This window comes from Hyaena hyaena, unplaced genomic scaffold (assembly GCF_003009895.1).
Source record: "Hyaena hyaena isolate Hyena2069 unplaced genomic scaffold, ASM300989v1 scaffold_1186, whole genome shotgun sequence".
In the NCBI taxonomy this organism is placed as follows: Eukaryota; Metazoa; Chordata; class Mammalia; order Carnivora; family Hyaenidae; genus Hyaena; species Hyaena hyaena.
The window spans coordinates 56,244-80,117 of record NW_024081820.1 but is presented as its reverse complement, the minus strand read 5'-3'; the positions used below and the strand labels follow the sequence as shown (position 1 = coordinate 80,117).

The window sequence follows — 23,874 nt, the reverse complement described above, 5'->3', positions numbered from 1 at the left end:
TACATACTATTTATTGCTTTAAAATTAGAAAAATTAATAGCTACTTTCTGGATAAATTCTTCTAATTTGTCTTTCACTTGACTAATTCATTCTAACCTGCAATTAAACGTATTTTGGTTAATATGTTTTTTCCGTTTCTATTAATTCCTTTTCTTTTTCAAATATGCTTGCTAAATCATGATCTAATTCCTGCCCAAATTGTAAAGTTTGCCTTTATCTCCTTGAATATAATGAGATATTTGCTTTATAGTCAGTGTTCATTGATTCCAGTGTCTATTGGCTTTGTTTCTTTCTGTTTTATTTGTTGTTGTTGTTGTTTTTACTTTTATTAGTTTTGTTTCTGTCATCTTACTTTCTGAAAGTTTCATTATCTTGTGTGCTGGTCACTGTGCTTGAAAAATTCTTTGAAGGAAAAAGTTAAGGTACAGGATGAAGGTACCTTACTCAAGATGTGCATATAGTTTTGGTTTTTTCCCATCTGCTTTTTTTTTTTTTAAGTTTCTTTATTTTGAGAGAGAAAGGGAAAGTGTGTATAGGCAAGGAAGGGGAAGAGAAAGCAGGAGAGAGAGAGAATCCCAGGCAGCCTCCAGGCTCAACGTGGGAGCCCGATGCAGGGCTTGATCCCGTGACCTCACAATATGAAATCATGACCTGAGCTGATATCAAGATTTGGATGCTTACCTGACTGAGCCATCAAGGTATCTCTCACCCCAATCTGCTTTTGATTATTGTCAGGGACAGTTTATTCCCATTTTAGAGGTTGGATGTGAGCCCCAGGCTGCAGGACTGCATGAAGCTGGCTTACAGCTGCTTCACTCCTGTCCTGAATTTGAATAGGAACGACGGGGTACATGCTTAATTCTTTCCCATTAAGTGCCAGGGTTCCCTAGGGAGTTGATGCCATAATTACTTCCATTGATGACAGCAAGGAGTTTTTTGTTTGATTTTCTTCTTGTTAATTTGAGTATGATTAAGAAATTCGTAAATCTTAATGTGTTCAGTTAGTTTCAATCAGTTGCAGTCTTTACTCTTTGAGATGGTTACATTGCCCCCGCTTTGGCTAGAGGAGGTCTCTTCAGCTTGGCCCTGAGCTCTTTTGAAATGACTCTATTAGTCTTAGCTGGCTTCTTGTCTTCTTCACTTTTGGGACCAACAAGATATTCTAGGCTCATCTGATTAATTCCTGTCCCAAATCTGAAATCCACCTTTCCTCCTAGGAACCTGATATCTTTTTAGTAGGTTAATATGCTCCGAGACCACAACTGATCCTGGGATGTCATTGCTTCTAGGCCGTTTCACTAGGCAGACTTAGGAATCTTTGGAATCATGTTCATATTGGTATTTCCGATTTAAATTACAGAGTTTTCACTTTTTTAGAATTACTAATTGCTCTCTTTTTGGTGGAAGTAATGTAAGTGTTCACTGAAAGGCGAATGGATAAACAAAATGTGTGTGTGTGTGTGTGTGCACGCGCACACATGCTAATACAGATACACGTGGAATATGATTCAGCCTTAAAAAGAAAGGAAATTCTGACACCTGCTGTAACATGGATGAGCCTTTAGGATACTGTGTTTAGTGCAATAAACCAGTCATGAAAGGACAAACGTTACATGATTTTACTTATATGAGTTCTCAGAGTTGTCAGAGTCATAAACAGAATGTAGAGTGATGGCTGTCAGGGGCTAGGGGAGGGGAGAGTGAGGAGTTATGTTCAGAGGATACAGTTTCAGTCTTACGGAGGAGAAGGGTTCTGGGAGGGGATGGTGGTAATGACTATGTAACACTGTGAACGTACTTAATTCCGCTGAACTGTACATTTAAAAATGGTTAAGATAAGTTTTATGTCTTGTATATTTTAACCACAATTAAAATTTTTTTTGAAAAGATGAACTTTGACTCTTACCTCATCCAGTACAAAAAAATGAACTCAAAATGGAGTATAGATTTAACTATACGAGCAAATGCTATGCCACTTCTGGAAGGAACACATAGGAAAACATTCATGACCTTGGGTTAGGCCATAGTTCTTAGCTATACCTCCATTACCACGGTCTACAAAAAAAGAGAAAGCTATTATATAGATTGTGCTTTTGATTATAAATTGGACTAATACATCAAAGTAAAAAACTTGTGCACTTCAGAGTCCCTTCTTTCAGCAAATGAAAAGACAAGTCACAGACTCTGAGATAATATTTGTAAATCATATATCCCAACAGAGGAATGTATTCAGAATATATAAAGGATACATAACTCAGTATGCAGACAACCCAGTTTAAAAATGGGGAAAGGATTTGAGCAGACATTTCACCACAGAAGATACATAGATGGCAAATAAGCACATGAAAAGATGCTTACCATCATTAGTTACTAGGGAAATAGAAATTTCATCTTGATGAGGGATCTCTCTATACCCACTAGAATGGCTGTAAGCAGAAAGCAGACAATGAAAGAGAAATTAGAGCATTTATAGACTGCTGGTGGGAATATAAAGTGGTACAGTCACTTTGAAAGGGTTTTCGCAATTTCTTTAATAAATACGGTGGCTCCTGGCTGCCTCAGTCAGTAGAGCATCCGACTCTTGATATCTGGGTCGTGAGTTCAAGCCCCACGTTGGGTGCAGATCCTACTTAAAAGGTTAAAAATAAACCTACCATACAGCGCAGCACTTTGATTTCTAGCAATTAACCAAGATAAAGGAAAAATTACATAATGACTTATATGTGAATGTTCATGGCAGGATTATTCTCAGTAGTCCAAAACTGTAATCTAAATGTTAACTGATAGGTATATAAAGTGGAATACTGTTCAGCAATAAAGGGGACAAACTGTCGGTACAGGCCATAACAAGAGTAAACCTCAACTGAAACAAGCCATTCACAGTACAGAGTATGAGCCCGTGTCTATGAGGTGCCCAGAGAAAGCAGAGCAGCGGTTGTTGGGAGTTGGTGAGAGGGCCCTGACTTCAAAACAGCACAATGAATACCTGCAGCAACGTGAATGTAAACCTGGATGAGATGATTTTTGCAAAGCCATCAATTTAATAAAAACCATTGGCGTTAAATACTCTTTATATACAAGTTTTATTGTGGCATAATTTATATACCATAAACTTAAAGTGTACCATGCAGTCATTTTTAGTATTCATAGTTAAACAAATATCACCAGTGTCTGATTCCAGAACATTATTATCACTCTAAAAAGAAGCACTGTCCCCATCTGCAGTCCCTCTCCATTCCCTCTTCCCTCTTTTCTCTGGCAACATTAATCTACTTTGTGTTGTTAGGAGTTTACCAATTCTGGACATTTCATGTAGTTCTACTAGATGTGGCCTTTTTATATCTGGCTTGTTTCTTGTAGCACGTTTTCAGGGTTACTTTGTGTTGATTTCAGCCTGTCATTAGTGATGGTGACTAGCAGTGTCTGCGACACTCACCGGGGCCTATGCGGTGAGTCTCTAGACGTTTCCCTGACTGGAGTCAGAGTTGCGGATAGCCCAGCATTTGATGTTCTTCCTATGATTGCAAGATGCATCTCAGCAACAACCATCAGGGAACTTTGAAAAAACAAGGTTTATAACTCACAAGTCCTGGCGGGTACATGGTATGCCAGGCAGCAAGGGCATGAGGAGGGAGAGCTTGAGCTCAGGCCTGGGGTTCTGTCTTTTTTTTTTTTTTTTTGGGGGGGATGCTGAGGATGGAGTCCCTTGTGTTTTGCAGGTTCACTCTTTATTGCTGAGTTTAAAATATTAGGGTGATGGACTGCCTGGGTGGTTCAGTTGGTTGACTGTCCAACTTCAGCTCAGGTCATGATCTCATGGTTCGTGAGTTTGAGCCCCGCGTCAGGTTCTGTGCTGACAGCTTGGAGCCTGGAGCTGCTTCGGATTCTGTGTCTCCCTCTCTCTCTGCCCCTCCCCTGCTTGTGCTCTCTCAAAAATAAATAAATATATTGGAAACAATGAAATATAAGGATGAGAATTAAAGCACAGAAAGGGTGCATATACCCCTTCAAATCAGTACTTTGTATCCTTCGTGCAAATAACCTAGTAGTGCAATTGCTAAATTGTAGGGTGGTTCTCTTTTTAAGTTTTTAAGGAACCTCTACTGTTTTCCAGAGCAGCTGCACCAACTTGTATTCCAACAGTGCAAAAGGGTTTCCCTTCTTCTGTACCCTTACCAACATCTGTTGTTTCCTGTGTGTTTTAAATGTTTGTTTTGAGAGAGAGAGAGAGCAAGCACAAGCGGGGAGGGGCAGAGAGAGAAGGAGAGAGAATCACAAGCGGGCTTTGTGTTGTCAGTGCAGAGCCCTGACTCGGGGCTTGAACTCATGAACTGTGAGATCATGACCTGAGCTGAAATCAAGAGCTGGATGCTTAACTGACTGAGCAACTCAGGCCTCCTGAATTGTTCATTTCAGCCATTCTGACAGGTATCTCATTGTGGTTTTGATTCGTATTTCCCTGGTGATGAGTGATGTTGAGCATCTTTTCTCGTGTCTATTGGCCATATGGATGTCTTTTTTTTTTTAAGAATTTTAATTTTTTTTTAATGTTTTATTTATTTCTAGAAGAGAGAGAGAGAGAGAGAGAGACAGCGTGAGCAGGGGAGGGTCAGAGAGAGAGGGAGTCACAGACTCTGAAACAGGCTCCAGGCTCTGAGCTGGCAGTCAGCACAGAGCCCGACGCGGCGCTCGAACCCACGAACGGCGAGATCATGACCTAAGCGAAAGTTGGACGCTTAACCGACTAAGCCCCCCAGGCGCCCCCATATGGATGTCTTCTTTGGAAAAGTGTCTGTTCATGTCTTCTGCCCATTTCTTTCTTTCTTTCTTTCTTTTAACGTTTATTTATTTTTGAGAGACAGAGGGAGAGCAGGAGTGGTTAAGGGGCAGAGAGAGAGACACACACAGAATCTGAAGCAGGCTCCAGGTTCAGCTGTCAGCACAGATCCTGACACTGGGCTTGAACCCACGAACTGTGAGATCATGACCTGAGCCGAAGTCAGACACTTAACTGACTGAGCCACCCAAGCACCCGTCTTCTACCCATTTCTTAACTGGATTATTTGTTTTTTAGGTGTCGAGTTTGATAAATTCTTTATAGATTTTGGATACTAACCCTTTATCAGACATGTCATTTGCAAATATCATCTCCCATTCCCTAGGTTGCCTTTTAGTTTTGCTGATTGTTTCTTTCATTGTGCAGAAGCTTTTTATCTTGATGACATCCCATAGTTCATTTCAGCTTTTGTTTTCCTTGTCTCCAGAGATATATCTAGTAAGAAGTTGCCATGGACAATGTCAGAGAGATTGCTGCCTATGTTCTTCTCTAACATTTTGATAGTTTCCTGTCACATTTAGGTCTTTCATGCATTTTGAATTTATTTTTGTGTATGGTGTGAAAAAAGTGGCCCAGGTTCATTCTTCTGCATGTTGCTGTCCAGTGTTCCCAACACCATTTGCTGAAAAGACTGCCTTTTTCCCATTGAGTATTCTTTTCTACTTTGTTGAAGATTAGTGGGCTATATATATATATACACACACACAATGGAATATTCTCAGCAATCAAAAGGAATGAAATCTTGCCATTTGCAATGACATGGATGGAGCTAAAGTATGTTATGCTAAGAGAAATAAGTCAAACAAAGACAAATACCATATGATTTCACTTATATGTGGAATTTAAGAAACATTATATAGATGCAGGTGCCTGGGTGACTCAGTCAGTTGAGCATCTGACTCTTGCAGCTAAGGTCATGATACCAGGGTCATGGGATCGAGCCCTGCATGGGGCTCTATAGGTAGAGCCTGCTTCAGATTCTCTCTCTCTCTCTCTCTCTCTCTCTCTCCCCCCCCCCCCGTCCTCTCCCCTACTCACATTCTCACTCACTGAAAAAAAAAAAAAAAAGAAACATTACAGATGAACATAGGGGAAGGGAAAAATAAGGGAAGCAAACCATAAGAGACTCAGCTATAGAGAACAAACTAAGGGTTGCTGTGGGAGAGGTGGGCGGGGGGATGGGTTAAATGGGTGATGAGTATTGAGGGCACTTCTTGTGAAAACACTGGGTGTTGTATGTAAGTGATGAATCACTAAATTCTACTCCTGAAACCCATGTTACACTATGTTATGTTAACCAACTAGAATTTCATTGAAAATTTGAAACAAAACAAAGCAAAAAAAGCACAGACAGGGAAAAGCAGGGTCATTCAAGCTAGTAATTATGTAGTTCACTTAGGACTTTTGGAAACGGGAACTTCATTGAGAGGGGCAGCCTGTTCTTTACCTGTTTGTGTAGCCGGCAATGTGTTTGTCCAAGATGAATGTCTTTGAAATGAATGCCTTGACAATGAAAAACTTACTGTCAGGCAGTTACCTTATAGTCGAGAAAGCCAATTGTCAGTTACTTCTGCTACAAAAATTTATCCATGTGGAGCATATATCAGTACTTAGTTCCTTTTTGAGGCAGAATAACTTTTGTATAGTTAGACCACATTTTGTTTATCCATCCATTCATCCATTGATGGACATTTGGGTTGTTTCCACTTTTTTACTATTATGACTAATGCTGTTATGAACCTTTGTGTACAAGTGTTTGCATGGACATATGCTTTTAACTTTCTAGGGCAGATGCCTATGATGGAATTGCTGGGTAATACAGTAATTCTCTGTTTAGCATTTTGAGTAACAAACTGGTGGTTCCATTTTACATTCTCAACAGCAGTGTATGAGGACTTTTAAAAAACTTTCTGTTGCATTTTTTGTCTTGTGCTAGATATCTTATTCTTTTTAAATTTCATTAAGTTTTTAATTTTAATTCTAGTATAGGTAACATACAGTGTTATATTAGTTTTGGGTGTACGATGTAGTGATTCAACAATTCTTTACATTACTCAGTGCTCATCACAAGTGTACTTTAATCCCTATCACCTAGTTCACTCATTCCCCAACCCCACCCCTCTGGTAACCATTAGTTTGTTCTCTGTAGTTAAGAGTCTGTTTCTTGGTTTCTCTCCTTTTTTCCCCTTTGTTCTGTTTCTTGGATCCTATGAGTGAAATCATATGGTATTTCTCTCCCTCTGACTGACTTATTTTGCTAGGCAGAATACACTGTCACTCCAACCATGTTATTGCAAATGGCAAGATCTCATTCTTTTTTTAAAATGTTTTTATTTATTTTTGAGGGGGGGGAGAGAGAGGGAGAGAGAGAGAATGAGTGGAGGAGGATCAGAGAGAGGGAGACACAGAATCTGAAACAGGCTCCAGGCTCTGAGCTGTCAGCACAGAGCTCTATGTGGGGCTCAAATTAATGAACCATGAGACCATGACCTGGGCTGAAGTCTGAAGCTTAACTGACTGAGCCACCCAGGCGCCCCAAGATCTCATTCTTTTTAATGGCTGAATAATATTCCAGTGTGTGTATGTAGGTGCCACAACTTCTTTATCCATTCATCACTTACTGGACACTTGGGCTGCCCCCACCATTTGCTTATTGTAGATAGTGCTGGATAAGGGTGCATTTATCCTTTCAAATTAGGTTTTTTGTATTCTTTGGGTAAATACCCATTAGTGCAATTACTGGAAAATAGGGTAATTTTATTTTTTGCTTTTTGAGGAAACCCTATACTGTTTTCCATAGTGGCTGAACCAGTTTGCATTCCTACTAACGGTGCATGAGGGTTCCTTTTTCTCCACATCTTCGCCAACGCTTGTTGTTTTCTTGTGTTGTTGATTTTAGCCATTCTGACAGATGTGAGGTGATGATCTCATTGTAGTTTTGATGTGTATTTCCCTGATGATGAGTGATGTTGAGCATCTTTTCCTGTGTCTGTTGACCATCTGTATTCTTCTTGGGAAAAATGTCTGTTCATGTCTTCTGCCCATTTTTAAATTAGGTCATTTGTTTTTTGGGTGTTTATTTGTATCAGCTCTTTATATATTTTGGATACTGGGGCACCTGGGTAACTGTCGGTTAAGCCTCTGACTTAGGCTCAGGTCATGATCTCAAGGTTGGTGAGTTCGAGCCCCACGTACAGCTCTGTGCTGACCGCTCAGAGCCTAGATCCTGCTTCAGATTCCATGTCCCCCTCTCTCTCTGCCCCTCCCCTGCTCTCTCTCGCTTTCAAAATTAAATAAAAACATTTAAAAAATTATATTTTGGATACTAATTCTTTATCAGGTATGTCATTTTCAAGCATCTTCTCCCATTCCATAAGCTGTCTTTTAGTTTTGTTTACTTTGCTATGTAGGGGCTTTTTATTTTGATGTAGTCCCAATAGTTTATTTTTGCTTATATTTCCCTTGCTGCAGGAGACATATTGAGAAAAATGTTGTGATGGGAGACATCAGAGGAATTACTGTCTGTGTTCTCTTCTAGGATTTTTATGCTTTCTGGTCTCACATTTAGGTCCTTAATCCATCTTGAGTTTATTTTTGTATATGGTGTAAGAAAGTGGTCCAGTTTCTGTCCAGGTTTCCCAAACGCCACTTGTTGAAGAGACTGTCTTTTTCCCATTGAATATTCTTTCTTGCTTTGTCGAAGATTAATTGACTATATAATTGTGAGTTTGTCCTTTGGCTTTCTGTTCTCTTCTGTTGATCTATGGGTTTATTTTTGTGCCAGTACCATACTGTTTTGATTACTACAGCTTTATATTGTAACTTGGAATCTGGAATTATGATACCTCCAGATTTGTTTTTCTTTTTCAAGATTATTTTGGCTGTTTGGAATCTTTTATGGTTTCATACAAATTTTCGGATTGTTTGTTCTTTTTCTGTGAAACATGCTGTTGGTATTTTGATAAGGACTGCATTAAATCTGTAGATTACTTGGGTAATATGGACATTTTAATAGTATTTATTCTGCTAGTCCCTTAGCATGGGATATCTTTTCATTTGTGTCATTTTCAATTTCTTTCTTCTTGTTTTTTGCTTTTTAGAGACAGAGAGAAAGAGAGAGCATGAGCAGGGTAGAGGCTCAGAGGGAAAGGGAGAAAGACAGAGAGAGAAAGAGAGAGATGGGGGGCTTGATCCCACTACCCTGGGATCATGACCTGAGCCAAAATCAAGAGTTGGATACTGAGCCACCCAGATGCCCTTCAATTTCTTCCCTCAGTGCTTTATAGTCTACAGTGTACACATCTTTTACCTCCTTCATTAAGTTTATTCCCAGGTATTTTATCATGTTTTGTGCAGTTGTAGATGGGTTTGTTTTCTTAATTTCTCTTTCTGCTGTTTCATTATTAGTGTGGAGAGATGCAACAGATTTCTGTGCATTGATTTTGTATCCTGCAGCCTTACTGAATTCATTTATCAGTTCTAGTAGCTTTTTTGTGGAGTCTTTGGGGTTTTCTATACATATTATCATGTCACCTGCAAATAGTGAGTTTTACTTCTTCTTTACCAGTTCGGATGCCTTTTGTTCCTTTTTCTTGTCTGAATGCTGGGGCTAGGACTTTGAGTACTGTGTTGAATAAAAGTGGTGAGAGTGGACATCCTTGTCTTCTTCCTGATCTTAGAGGGAATGTTTTCAGTTTTTCACCATGGAATATGATGTTTCTGTGGGGTTTTTGTATATAGCTTTTATTATATTGAGGTATATTCCGTCTAATCCTGCTTTGTTGAGGGTTTTTATCATGAGTGAGTTGTACTTTGTGAAATGCCTTTTCTGCATCTATGAAATGATCATATGGTTTTTATTCTTTCTTTTAAAATAATTTTTTTTTACTGTTATTTATTATTGAGACAGAGAGAAAAAGAACATGAGCGAGGGAGGGTCAGAGAGAGAGGGAGACAGAATCTGAAGCAGCTCCAGGCTCTGAGCTGTCAGCACAGAGCCTGATATGGGGCTCGAACTCACAAACCATGAGATTGTGACCTGAGCCGAAGTCGGCCACTTAACCGACGGAGCCACTCAGGTGCCCCAGTTTTCATTCTTTCTCTTGTTGATGTGATCTGTCATGTTGATTGGTTTGCGAATATTGAACCACCCTTGCAACTCAGGAATTTATCTCCTTTGATTGTGGTGAATGATTTTTTTAACATATTGATGGATTCAATTAGCTGATATTTTGTTGACGATTTTTACATCTGTATTCATCAGAGATACTGGCCTATAGTCCCCTTTTTTTTTGTAGTGTATTTATCTGTTTTTGGGATCAGGGTAATGCAGCCCTCATAGGATAAATTTGGAGGTTTTCCTTCCCCTTCTTTTTTTTGGAATAGTTTGAGAAGAGTAGCTACTATGTTTGGTAGAAGTTACCTGTGAAGCCATCTAGTCCTGGACTTTTGTCTATTGGGAATTTTTTGATTGGTGATTCAATTTCATTACTAGTGATCAGTGTGTTCAAATTTTCTGTTTGTTTTTTTTCAGTTTTGGAAGGTTATGTGCCTCTAGGAATTTATCTGTTTCTTCTATGTTGTCCAATTTGTTGGCATATACTTTTTCATAATCTCATAATCCTTTGTATTTCTGTGGTGGTAGTTGTTATTTGTCTTCTCTTCTGATTTTGCTTTTTTGAGTCTTCTCTCTTTCCCCCACCTTTTCTTTCTTTCTTTCTTTCTGAAGAGTATAGTTAAAGGTTTATCAAGTTTGTTGATCTTTTCAAAGAACCAGTTCCTGGTTTCATTGATCTGTTCTTTTGTGTTCTTAGTTTCTATTTCATTTATTTCTGGTCTAATATTTCTTTCCTTCTACTGCTTTAGGGTTTTGTTTGTTCTTTTTCTAGTTCCTTTGGGTGTAAGGTCAATTGTTGATATTTTTCTTGCTTCTTGAGGTAGACCTGTATTGCTATAACTTTCCCTCTTAGAACAGCTGTTGCTGTATCCCAAAGATTTTGGACTATTGTGTTTTCATTTTCATTTTTCTCTGTGTGCTTTTAAATTTTCTCTTTGATTTCTTGGATGAACCATTCATTATTTTAGTAGTATGTTATTTAACTTGCAAATATTTCTGTTTTTTCCAGGTTTTTCTTGTTATTGATTTCTAGTTTCATAGCATTGTCATCAGAAAAGATACACGGTATGACTGTGATGTTTTTGGCTTTGTTGAGATTTGTTTAGTGGCTTGATATGTGATCTGTTCTGGAGAATGTTCCATGTGTATTTGAAAGTAATGTGTATTCTGTTTTATGAAGGAATGTTATAAATATGTCTGTTAAATCCAGATATCGTGGTTCTTAATAATAGCAATATAACTGTCATACCCTACATTATACATAAAATGGCTTTGAAATTAATCACAATTTGTTATTATTAACAAGGATACTGAACGAAGTTTAGTATGTCCTTGCGGCTCATTTTATCCAAAGGATACAGAGCCAAATACTACGTGTTAAGATCAGTTAGAAAAATTATATTCTTGTAGTTTTATTTCTAAAATGATAAACGTACATGTTTGCTGACACTTATTTGTAATTTAGAGATTGCACACCCTCTTTTTGATTATGTAAAATACTTACATAATTCAAAAGTAGACACTAACTTGCTTCCCTTCCTTTTGGCCTGTTCTTTCCCTTCTGAGGCCACCATTTTTACAGTTCCTACTTCATCTTTTCAGTGATTCGTTTGGAAGCACAAGCAAGCACACGCCTGTGTGCTCAGCCTTGTCAGGAAGCCCTTTTTTCTCTCTCTAGCCCTGTGGTCTTTTAATCCATTTCTCTCAGATTTACATCTTGTGTTTTGTTGTTAATTTCTGGAATGATATCTGAACCCTTCTTTCTTACTATCTAATAGCCTTTCTGCCTTTTCTCTCCTCTCCTCCCCGCCGTTTCCCCCGCCCATGTCACCCCCCTTCCCCGTTTCCTCTCCCCTCTCCTTCTATGACTGTTTCTTTCTGTCTCTCTTGTTCCCTTTCACTGCCTGAATATTTTTATGTTTTGGTTGATCTGGGCACTAATTTTAGCATTTTCCCCTCAAAACAAAAATATGTGTGCCTGGAAGAGACCATCTGCCAATTTGTCTCAAATTCTCACTTTCTTAGATGGCCACAGTGCTGTCAGGTCACTTAGTGACTTTGGGATTGCTCTCCCATTGGGGGCACACATTGGTGACTTTGGAGATGTGGAGTGTGTAGCCCATCAGAATCTTCCTTCTTTGCTCACTCTTACTCTGCTGGGATCTGTGCGCTGCTCTTGGGTCACGTCTGTGTATACCTTGATGTTTGTGAGGAGACCCTTGTTTGATGTAGACGTCTTGGGCTTTTTCTTACACTATGATGGTAGAGCTCTTCTATGTTCATTGGGAGTTTGGGGAAGATTAAAACCTGCATTGATACCCTGATGTTACTTTACCCCAATGCTTTTATAACAACAGAATGTGAAACTTGGTGAGAGAGTTTAAGTAAATTGCTCATCAGCATCGAAATGGTGAGGGAAGAAATTCTGAAACAGACTGGCTCATTCCAAATCCATTGCTTGTATACACTCGGCCTACAACAGAGTTGTTACTCTTTAGCACCCAGTATTGTGTTCTCCTTGAAGTGGCTGATGTTGTTCACCTCTTAGGGTGCTTTCTGCATCTTCAGGGTTCCTGGGTGCCTGTGCAGCATGTAGGGAGAGGACTGTTGTCAGTGTGCTGGGCTTGCCATTTGCATTTGTCTCGTGTCTGCCCCACAGCGACACTGAACACAGAGCACAGAACACCCAGCCTAGCCTCGTGTGAATGTGTTCACCAGCAAAAAAGACTGAGCGAGGCTGCGCCTACAGAAATCCTGGCCGTTAAAGAGAGTTTGCGCTTGCATTCGCAGGTTCCACCTCTCCAGGAACAAGAGAGTTCGTGCAACAGAATCAGAGAGTTCCGAGGTCAGGAATCCATCCTGGGTCGAGGAAGCCCTGACCAGAGGCCCCTCCCTGGAGGACCTCGGCAAAGACACAGGAATCACAGGACAGAGCGGGTTCTAGAGTGGCTGTTTATCTCCCAGGGGCAGCCAGAGCCCACCCAGGCTCGGGTGAGTTGTGTATTTATTCCCCCTTCTTTTCTACAGTACTTTTCTCCTTTTTCTTTCTTTCTTTCTTTCTTTTTTTTTTTGGTGGGGAGAGGATGGGGATCCTTAGGTCAAAGGATTAAGTTAATCACTTCTCAGTTCATGGCCTGTTTATCATCACTGGTCTGTGTAAGGTCCTTATCTACCTTTATTTATATATTGTCTGATTTCCCCAAATTCCATTTGTCTTCTTCCCCACTTCTAAAAATGACTTTATTTTTTATGGATTTCTTTTGCTTGTATGTATTCACAAAATATGTATTGTTGTTGCTGTGTGTGTATTTTTAGTTTTTGTTAATGGTGTATGCACATGTATCTTGCAATATTGTTTATATTTTTCAGTAAGCACTTTGATTAAACACCCATACTCTTATTATATTTACCAGAGCATGCCATGGAGAACAGTGTGTGAACTTCCACTTGCCTCACTTTCTCAGCCAACAATTTCTGTTGTTAATCTTTTGATTTTGGCCATTCTGATGATTGTATGATGGTGTCTATGGGTTTAATTTGCTTCTGGCTAAAGAGGATGAGTACCTTCTGTCATGCTTATTTGATAGTTTGTTGCCTTTTGCGTTTTCTTTTTTCTTAGTTTAACAGAGTTTTTAATATCCTGGAAGCTTGTTAGAAATGCAGAGTATCATGCCCCACCTCAATCCTGTTATAGCCGAGTCTTCATTTTAACTAGATCCAGTGACCCGTGTACTTGAAAGTTTAAAACTAACTTGATACCAAATCCATATTCAAATTTTACCTGGGGTTTTGTTACAAAAATTTTCAGAGGGCAAAGTTGAAAGATTTTAGTGAACTTCCGTGTACCTGTCACCTCGAATTTACCATTAACGTTTTACCATACTTGTTTCATCATGTTATCCGTCTTTCTATCTCTCTGTGCATGCATTAAACTGTCTTATTTTGGGTACATTTCTTTTTTTTTTTAATGTTTTATTTATTTCTGAGAGAGAGACAGCGTGAACAGGGGAGGGTCAGAGAGAGAGGGAGACACAGAATCCGAAACAGCCTCCAGGCTCTGAGCTGTCAGCACAGAGCCCGATGTGGGACTCGAACCCAATAACCGTGAGATCATGACCTGAGCCGAAGTCGGACGCTTAACCGACTGAGCCACCCAGGCGCCCCTGGGTACATTTCTTAATATATTTCAGATACCATTATGCCTCGTCTAAATACTTCAGTATGAATACTATTAACTGTTGTTCAGGGGTTTTTTTGCTTGCCTTTTCATTCTGTTAATGTTGTCTTTTGATGAACAGATATTTCTAATTTTAATTTATTCTGATTCATAATTTTTATTGTTTGTGCTTTTTGTGTCCAATTTAAATACTTTTTTGTTATCTGAAACTCATGAAGACATTTTTCTTCATTATTATTTTACCTTTCACATTTCATTTACAATACATCTCGAATGAATTTTTATGTTTGGAGTGAGTGGAGGCAAGATTTATCTTTTCACAGAGGTGTCCAGTTGTCCCAGTGACAGTGACGTGATTGGCTTTTTCCTATGTCATCCTTGTCGTCTGTCAGGTGTCCCTGTGTGTGGTTTGCTTTCAGAACTCTCGATTCTGTTCCATGGGTGTCACGAGCACACTCTGAAGAGGCACATGAGTTGTGTCAGCTTTATGCAGTCTCAGAGCAAGGTTTTTTGTTTTTGTTTTAATTTTTTTAATATTTCTTAATTTTTGAAAGAGAAGACAGAGAGTGAACAGGGGAGAGGGTTAGAGAGAGGGAGGGCGGGACGCATGGAATCCAAAGCAGGCTCCAGGCTCTGAGCTGTCAGCACAGAGACCGACGCGGGGCTCGAACCCACTGAACTGTGAGATCATGACCTGAGCTGAAGTCAGATGCTTAACCAACTGAGCCCCCCAGGCGCCCCTAGAGAAAGGTTAACATAATTGTGAAGCAGGATCAGGATTTCAAACTCAATGACATTTCATTTAGTGTGGCTTCATACACATCACACAGAGCAGAGCAGTGTACAAAGTCACATGGCAAGCAAGATACAGCGAGGGGTAGGAAGTTAGTCTGTGAGCACAGTTGGGATGACGATCCAGTCCTGTCCGGGTCGCTCTCGGCACGTGCTCCTGTCCTGTGTTCAAGCTGTGGAGAATCTCTTCTGCTCGGAGGTCAGTTGGGCAGCACCTCTGGCTGCAGTTGCCTTTCTGATGTTTCCAGACGTGAAAGGGTCAGCACCTGGAGAGTCGGACTGCTTGCTGCACGAGTCCTCCCATTAAAGGGGTTTGATCATCCTGGGCCTTTGCTGGTCTCTTGTTCTGCTGGCTTTCAGTTCTGGGTGTCGTCCGCCTGTCCGGCTTTGGACAGCGATCTGGCCTTGCAGCCGCTCTCTTGGCTGCTTGCCTTACTGCTTGACACGAGTGACTTCATCTACAGTCGGTCTACTTGTCTGCCAGTATCACACCGTCTTATTTGTAGTAAGTCTTCTGGACTATGGATGCTGTCAACATTCATCTCTGGGGTTTTGTGTATACATGAGTTTTCCCCATCAGTTGGGAAAATTCCTAGGAGCATAATTGCTGGCTTGTATGGCAACAGTGCATTTAGCTTTGTAAAAAGCTGTCTTCCGACGTATTTGGCTGTGCAGTTTTGCATTTTTAACAGCAGTGAGAGCTCCTGTTGCTCCTCATCCTGGCCAGTGTTTGGTGTCTGGGTTTAAATAAGTTTGCCATATTAGTACATATGAGGTGGTATTTTATTGTGCTAGTATTATTGAGTATCTTTTAATATGTGCTTTGCTCTCTGAATGTCTTTGGTGAAGTATCTGTTTAGTATATGATCTTTTCCCCAACTTTTTTTTCCCAAATATTTTAAAATTTTGTTTTATTTTTTAATTTTTTCCCTTTTTTTTTCTTTTTCAGTCTCTTATTTTATTAACACATTTTTTAACCATTAGACATGTTTTCTTTTTATTTATTTATTTATTTTTTTTACATATAGTTTATTGTCAAGTTGGTTTCCATATAATACCCAGTGCTCATCCCCACAAGTGCCCTCCTCCATGCCCATCACCCCCTCCCCCCCGACACCCATCAGCCCTCAGTTTGTTTTCAGCATTCAAGAGTCTCTCATGGTTTGCCTCCCTCCCTCTCCCCCACCATTTCCCCCCTTCTTCTCCCCCACGGTCCTCCGTTAAGTTCCTCCTAATCCTCCTATACGTGCAAACATATGATATTTGCCCTTCTCTGCCTGACTTATTTCGCTCAGCATAACCCCCTCATGGCCCATCCATGTTGCTACACGTGGCCAGATTTCATTCTTTCTCATTGCCATGGAGTATTCCATCGTATAGATAAACCACATCTTCTTGATCCATTCGTCCGTTGGTGGACACTTAGGCTCTTTCCATGTTCTGGCTATTGTTGAGAGTGCCGCTGTGAACGTTGGGGTCCATGTGCCCCTGAGCATCAGCACTCCTGTGTCCCTTTCTTTTCCCCAACTTTTAATTAACTTTTAAGAGTTCTTTACATATTGTAGATTCAACTCCTTCATCAGAAAAGTGATGTGTACATGTTTTCTCCCAGTCTCTGGCTTGTCTTTTCTTTTTTTTTTTTTTCTTTTTTTTCCTTTTTCTTTTATTTTAAAGACAGAGAGAGAGATAGGGCACCTGGGTGGCATCTGACTTCAGCTCAGGTCATGATCTTGCAGTTTGAGAATTTGAGTCCCGTGCAGGGCTCTGAACTGATAGCTTAGAGCCTGGAGCTGCTTCACATTCTGTGTCTCCCTCTCTCTCTGCCCCTCCCCTGCTTGCACTCTGTCTCTCTCCTGAAAATAAATAAAAAGCATTAAAAAATTTTTTTAGAGAGAGCATGAGCAGGAGAGAGGGGCAGATGGGCAGAAGGAGAGAGAGAGGGAGAGAAAACCCCAAGGAGGCTCCATGCCCAGCGTGGAGCCCAGTGTAGGGCTCAATCCTATGACCCTGGGATCATGACCTGAACCAAAATCAAGAGTTGGACACCCAGCTGACTGAGCCACCCAGGCGCCCCTTTTCTTTTCATTTTTATAACACTAGCTTCCACAGGGCAAATATTTTACTTTTGATAAATTCCATTTCCTCAGTTTTATTTCTTTAAAATGGACTGTGCTTTAGGTGTCATATCTAAAATCTCGTTGCTCAGGGCGCTTGGGTGGCTCAGTCTGTGGAGCATGCAACTCTTGATCTCAGTCATGCGTTCAAGCCGCATGTTGGGCGTGGAGCCTACTGAACAAAATAAATAGATAAAAATAAAATCTCATTGCCCAAACCAAAGTACATAAATTTTTTCTTCTCTTTCTCTAGGCTTTTATTGTTTTATCTTATACATTTAATCCTATGACCCGTTTTTAGTTAGATTTTGTATAGGGTTCTGTTATGTATTGAGGTTTATTTTTTATCTCTATGGAGGTACAGGTGTTCCCACACCATTTGTTGAAAAGATTTCCCTTTCTTCCCATTGAATTTCTTTTTTGTCTTTGTTTTAAAAAAATATATATATATGTACATATCAGGAAATAATGTTTATATGGGTCTGTTTCTAGGTTGTTTTCTCTTTCATTTGTCTTGTATCTGATCTTTGACCAGCATCATATGGTCTTGATTTTGTAGGAAGTTTTTTTGTTTTTTTTTTTAATGTTCATTTATTTATTTTTCAGAAAGAGAGCGTGCAAGAGAGGGAGGGAGGGTCAGAGAGAGGGAGAGACAGAGAATCCTGAGTGGGCTCTGCACTGTTAGCACAGAGCCTGACATGGGGCTTGAACTCACCAGCTATGAGATCATGACATGAGCCAAAATCAAGAGCCAGACCCTTAACAGACTGAGCCACCCAGGGGCCGTGATTTTGTAGGGATCCTTAAAAGGGGCTACTGGGAATGCTCCATGTTTGTGTTTCAAAATTGTTTTGGCTATTTTGTTTCTCTGCTTTTCTGTATTAATTATAGAAGAGCTTGTGGTTAGCTACAAAAAGCCTTGTTAAGATTTTAGAGCTAGTTTTTATATATGGTGTTAATAAAGGTCCAACTTCATTATTTTTCATGTGGATATCCAGTTTTCCTGGCAACATTTGTTGAAAATATTTTCCTTTCCACATTGTGTGATCTTGGCACTATTTTCAGAAATCATTTGTATTTTCAAGGGTTTATTTCTGAACTCTCTGTTCTAGTCCATACATCTTCTGTGAGTCTTTATGCCAATACTACTTTGTTTTCATTGAAAATTTATTTTCTATTTACTCTTTTCCATTGGAATCATTTTTAATATTTAGATACAAAAAGTGAGCACTTTTTTCTTTTTCAGACACACACTCAGGTCTTTAATAGCCAAAACAGGCAGAGGAAATGAGCTTCTGCTCTGCCCTCCACAGTCCCCACGCAGTGGTTGAAGCTGCTGCCCGGCCCTCCCTCCTTCCAACATAGAAGTTCACAGTGGTTGCTCTGCGCTGCAGCTGCAGTGCATTATGGATTTCGTACTGTGTGCACGTCCCTTCCCAACATCTCCATGCCTACAAACAAAAATGGTCAGGGGTACATCCTTTCCAGCTGCATCAATTCCTATGCCACAGTCGGGTGGTTGAGGAGATCTTCTGGTCACGAGTTATTTAGTGAAAGGGGTGGGACGGCCAGAGCTGGCGTAACGGTCTGCGCTGCTGCACTCTGCTCTCCGAGTGAGGACAGTGAAGCCATCAGGTCCCAGGCTTTCCTGTTTTGGGGGAGATTTTTGATTACTGATTCTGTCTCCTTACTATTCAAGTTGTTCCTTTTCTTTTTTTCTTTTTTCTTTTTTTTGAGAGGCAGGAGGAGAGAGAGAGGGAGGGAGAGGCAGAGAGAGAGAGATGAGAGAGAGAATCTCAAGCAGACTCCATGCTGTCAGCGCAGTCTGATGGGCTTAATCCCTGGAACTGTGAGATATGGCCAGAGTTGAAATCAAGAGTCAAATGCTTAACTGACTGAACCATTGAGGTGCCCCTAAAATTGTCTGGTTCTTCATGATTTAGTTATTATAGGTTTTATGTCTCTAGGAACTTATCCATTTCAATTAGGTTATCAAATTTGTTGTTGTATAATTGTCCATAGTACTCTCCAATAATTCTTTTTATTTCTATAGGATCAGTAGTCATGTCCCTACTTCATTTCTTTCTAATGTTTATTCATTTTTGAGAAAGAGAACATGAGCGGGGGAGGGGCAAAGAGAGAGGGGGACAGAGGATTTGAAGTGGGCTCTGCTCTGAGAGCAGAGAGCCCAATGCGGGACTTGAACTCATGAACCATGAGATCATGACCTGAGCTGAAGTCCAGTGCTCAACTGACTGAGCCACCCAGGTGCCCCCCTACTTTCATTTCTAATTTTAATAATGGGAGTCTTGGGGCGCCTGGGTGGCTTAGTCGGTTAAGCGTCCAACTTTCGCTTAGGTCATGATCTCGCCGTTCGTGGGTTCGAGCCCCGCTCGGGCTCTGTGCTGACTGCCAGCTCAGAGCCTGGAGCCTGTTTCGGTCTGTGACTCCCTCTCTCTCTGACCCTCCCCTGCTCACGCTGTCTCTCTCTCTCCTAGAAATAAATAAAACATAAAAAAAAAAAATTAAAAAAAAATAATAATGGGAGTCTCCTCTCCTTTTTCCTATGTGTCTATGTGAAGGTTTATAAATTTTGTTGGTTTTTTTTTTTTCAAAGAACCCTTTGACTTCATCAATTTTCTGTATTACTTTTTCTTTATTTAAAAATTTTTAAAAAATATTTTATTTATTTCTGAGAGAGAGAGAGAGAGACAGCGTGAGCAGGGGAGGGTCAGAGAGAGAGGGAGACACAGTATCTGAAACAGGCTCCAGGCTCTGAGCTAGCTGTCAGCACAGAGCCCGACACAGGGCTTGAACCCATGAACTGTGAGATCATGACCTGAGCCAAAGTCCAACGCTTAACCGACTGAGCCACCCAGGCCCCCCGAGTTGTTGTACTTTGTGAAATGCCTTTTCTGCATCTGTGAAATGATTATATGGTTTTTATTCTTTCTCTTGTTGATGTGATCTGTCATGTTGATTGGTTTGTGAATATTGAACCACCCTTGCAACTCAGGAATTTATCTCACTTGATTGTGGTGAATGATTTTTTAAACATATTGATGGATTCAGTTAGCTGATATTTTGTTGACAATTTTTACATCTATGTTCATCAGAGACACTGGTCTATAGTCCCCTTTTTTTGTAGTGTATTTATCTGGTTTTGGGATCAGGGTAATGCAGCCCTCATAGGATAAATTTGGAGGTTTCCCTTCCTCTTCTATCTTTTGGAATAGTTTGAGAAGAATAACTACTAACTCTTATTTAAATGTTTGGTAGAAGTTACCTGTGAAACCATCTAGTCCTGGACTTTTGTCTATTGGGAGTTGTTTTTTTTTTAATTTTTTAATGTTTATTTCTTTTTGAGACAGAGACAGAGCATGAGCAGGGGAGGGGCAGAGAGAAAGAGGGAGACACAGAATCCAAAGCAGCCTCCAGGCTCTGAAGCCCAGAGCCCGATGCGGGGCTCAAACCCACAAACCGTGAGATCGTGACCTGAGCCAAAGTCGGACGCTTAACCGACTGAGCCACCCAGGTGCCCCTATTGGGAGTTTTTTGATTGGTGATTCAATTTCATTACTGGTGATCAGTGTGTTCAAGTTTTCTATTTGTTTCTTTTTCAGTTTTGGGAGGTTATATGTCTCTAGGAATATATCCATTTCTTCTATGTTGTCCAATTTGTTGATATATGCTTTTTCATAATATTCTCATAATCCTTTGTATTTCTGTGGTGTTGGTTTTTATTTATCCTCTTTCTTTTCTGATTTTGTTTAATCAAGTCCTCTCTCTCCCCCTCCCTCTCTCCTCTCTTTTTGAGGAGTGTAGCTAAAGGTTTATCAATTTTGGTAATCCTTAGCTCTTTTCAAAGAACCAGCTCTTGGTTTCATTGATCTTTTGTGTTTTTAGTTTCTATTTCATTTATTTATGGTCTAATATTTCTTTCCTTCTACTGGTTTTGGGTCTTGTTTGTTTTTCTTTTTCTAGTTCCTTTGGGTGTAAGGTCAGTTGTTTGTTTGAGATTTTTCTTGCTTCTTGAGGTAGACCTGTATTGCTATAAACTTCCCTCTTAGAACAGCTTTTGCTGCATCCCAAAGATTTGGGCTGTTGTATTTTCATTTTCATTTTTCTCCATGTATTTTTAAAAATTTTCTCTTTGGTTTCTTGATTGACTCATTCATTGTTTAGTAATATGTTATTTAACTTACATATATTTGTCGATTTTTTTCAGAGTTTGTCTTGTTGTTGATTTCTAGTTTCACAGCATTGTCATCAGAAAAGATGCATGGTATGACTTTGATGTTTATGACTTTGTTGAGATTTGTTTTGTGGCTTAATATGTTATCTGTTTTGGAGAATGTCCCATTTGTTTTTGAAAATAACGTGTATTCTGCTGTTTTGTGATGGTATGTTATGAAAAGATCTGTTAGATCCATATGATCCAATGTATCATTCAAAGCCATTGTTTCCTTTTTTCTCCATTTTGGATGATGTACATCTATTGACGTAAGTGGGGTGTTAAAGTCCCTTTCTATTATTGTATTGCTATTGATTACTTACTTTGTGTTTGTTATTAGCTGCTTCTCTTTTGGGTGCCTAAATATTTACAATTGCTATATAGTCTTGTTGGGTTGTTCCCTTTATGGTTATATTGTGTCCTTCTTTTTCCCTTGTTATAGTCTTTGTTTTAAAGCATATTTTGTCTGACATCAGTATTGTAACCTTGGATTTCTTTTCACATCTATTTGCATGATAAATGCTTTTCCATCCCTTCACTTTCAATCTGTAGGTGTCTTTAGGTCTGAAATGTGTCTCAGCAGCAGCATATAGATAGGTCTTGCTTCTTTATCCATTCTGTCACACCCTGTGTCTTTTTATTCAAGCATTAAGTCTGTTTACATTCAAAGTAATTATGGATAGGTACGTACTTATTGTCATTTTATTGCCTGCTTTATGGTTGTTTTTGTAGTTCTTTTCTGTTTCTTCTCTTACTCTCTTCTCTCATGGTTTATTGGCTTTGTTTAGTGATATACTTAGATTCCTTTCTCTTTATTTTTTGCATATTAGTGGTTTTTGATTTGTGGTTAACATTGGGTTTGCATATTATATCTTAAGCATATAGCAGTCTTTATTAAGTTGATGGTCACCTAAGTTTGAACCCATTCTTTTCTCCTCTCCACCACCACCTCACCCACACAGTTTGGGTATATGGTGTTATACTGTGCATCTTTTTAATTTGTGAGTCTCTTTACTGATTTTTTATAGAGATACTTTTACTGCTTTTGTGATTTTTAATTTTCATACTCCTACTTATGGTCTTTCCTTTCCATTCAAAGACTTTTGTTTGGGAAACTCTATCTTTCCTTTTCTGAATGATAGCCTTGCTTGATGGAATATTCTTGGTTTTTGTACTTTGAATATATTATGCTATTCCCTTCTGGCCTTTTACAAAGTTTCTGCTGAAAAATTGATAGCCTTACACAGGGTTTTTCTTGTATGTAATTTTACTTTTCCCTTGCTGCTTTATCTCTTGCTCTCTTTATCACTACTCTTTTGCCATTTTGATCACCATGTGTCTTGGTTTGGGTCTTCTTGGGTTAATTTTGCTGGGAGCTCTCTGCTTCCTGGATCTAGATTTCTATTCCTTTCACAGATTCAGCAAGTTTTCAGCTATTATTCTTCAAATAAGTTTTATGCCATTTTTTTTTTCTGTTTTCCTCTGAGGTTCCTATAATGTAAATGTTATGCTTGAGGGTGTTGCTGAGTTCCCTAAGTCTTTTTTTCATTTTTCATTATTCCTTTCTCCCTCTTATGTTCAGGTTGATTGATTTCCATTACTATGCCTTCTGGATCACTGATCTGTTCTGTTTCTTCTTCTAGTTTACTATTTATTCCTTCTAGTGTATTTTTAATTTCATTTATTGGGTGGTTCTTCTCTGCTTGGTTCTTTTTTATGTTTTCTCTTTCTTTGTTAACAGCATCATCGAGGTCCTCCACTGTTTTTTCTAGTCCAGTGAGTATCTTTATCCCCATTACTTTAAATTGTCTATAAAGTATTACCTCTCTCTGTTTTGTTTATCTCTTTCGCTTTGATTTTGTCCTGTCCTTTATTTGGGACATACTCCTTTGTCTCCTCATGTTGTCTAACTCTCTGTATCTGTTTCTGTGTGTTAGACAGGTTTTCAAAAAGTTTTATTTTTTTAAAAAATTTTTTATGTTTTATTTATTTTTGACAGAGAGAGAGACAGTGTGAGCAGGAGAGGGTCAGAGAGAGAGGGAGACACAGAATCTGAAGACAGGCTCCAGGCTCTGAGCTAGCTATCGGCACAGAGCCCGACAAGAGGTTCTAACCCGCAAACCGCGAGATCATGACCTGAGCCAAAGATGGACGCTCAACTGACTGAGCCACCCACGTGCCCCCAAAAAGTTTTATTTATTTAAGTAATCTCTACACCCCATGTGGGGCTTAAACTCATATGAGATCAAGAGTCACATGCTTTCCTGACTGAGCCAGCTGGGTGCCCCTGATTCTGCGTGTCAGGAAAGATAGCTATGTCTCCTGCTCTTGAAAGTAATAGTCTTATTGGGGCGCCTGGGTGGCTTAGTCGGTTAAGCGTCCGACTTTCGCTTAGGTCATGATCTCGCGGTTCGTGGGTTCGAGCCCCACGTCGGGCTCTGTGCTGACTGCCAGCTCAGAGCCTGGAGCCTGTTTCAGAGTCTGTGTCTCCCTCTCTCTCTGACCCTCCCCTGCTCACGCTGTCTCTCTCTCTCTCTCCTTGAAATAAATAAAAAAATAAAAAAAAAATAAAAAAAAAGAAAGTAATAGTCTTATGAAGAAGAG

General features: G+C 39.7%; 1 protein-coding gene across 2 annotated transcripts in view; it reads left to right on the top strand.

The window, feature by feature from the left end:
* The window catches only part of ZNF268 (zinc finger protein 268), a 45,274-nt gene that overhangs the window by 6,032 nt on the left and 15,368 nt on the right, over positions 1–23,874 (top strand). For both annotated transcript variants that reach the window (XM_039222790.1, XM_039222791.1), the window contains exon 3: positions 12,744–12,944. In XM_039222790.1, coding sequence (XP_039078721.1) covers positions 12,744–12,944 — 201 coding nt within the window. The remainder of the gene's footprint in view (positions 1–12,743; positions 12,945–23,874) is intronic.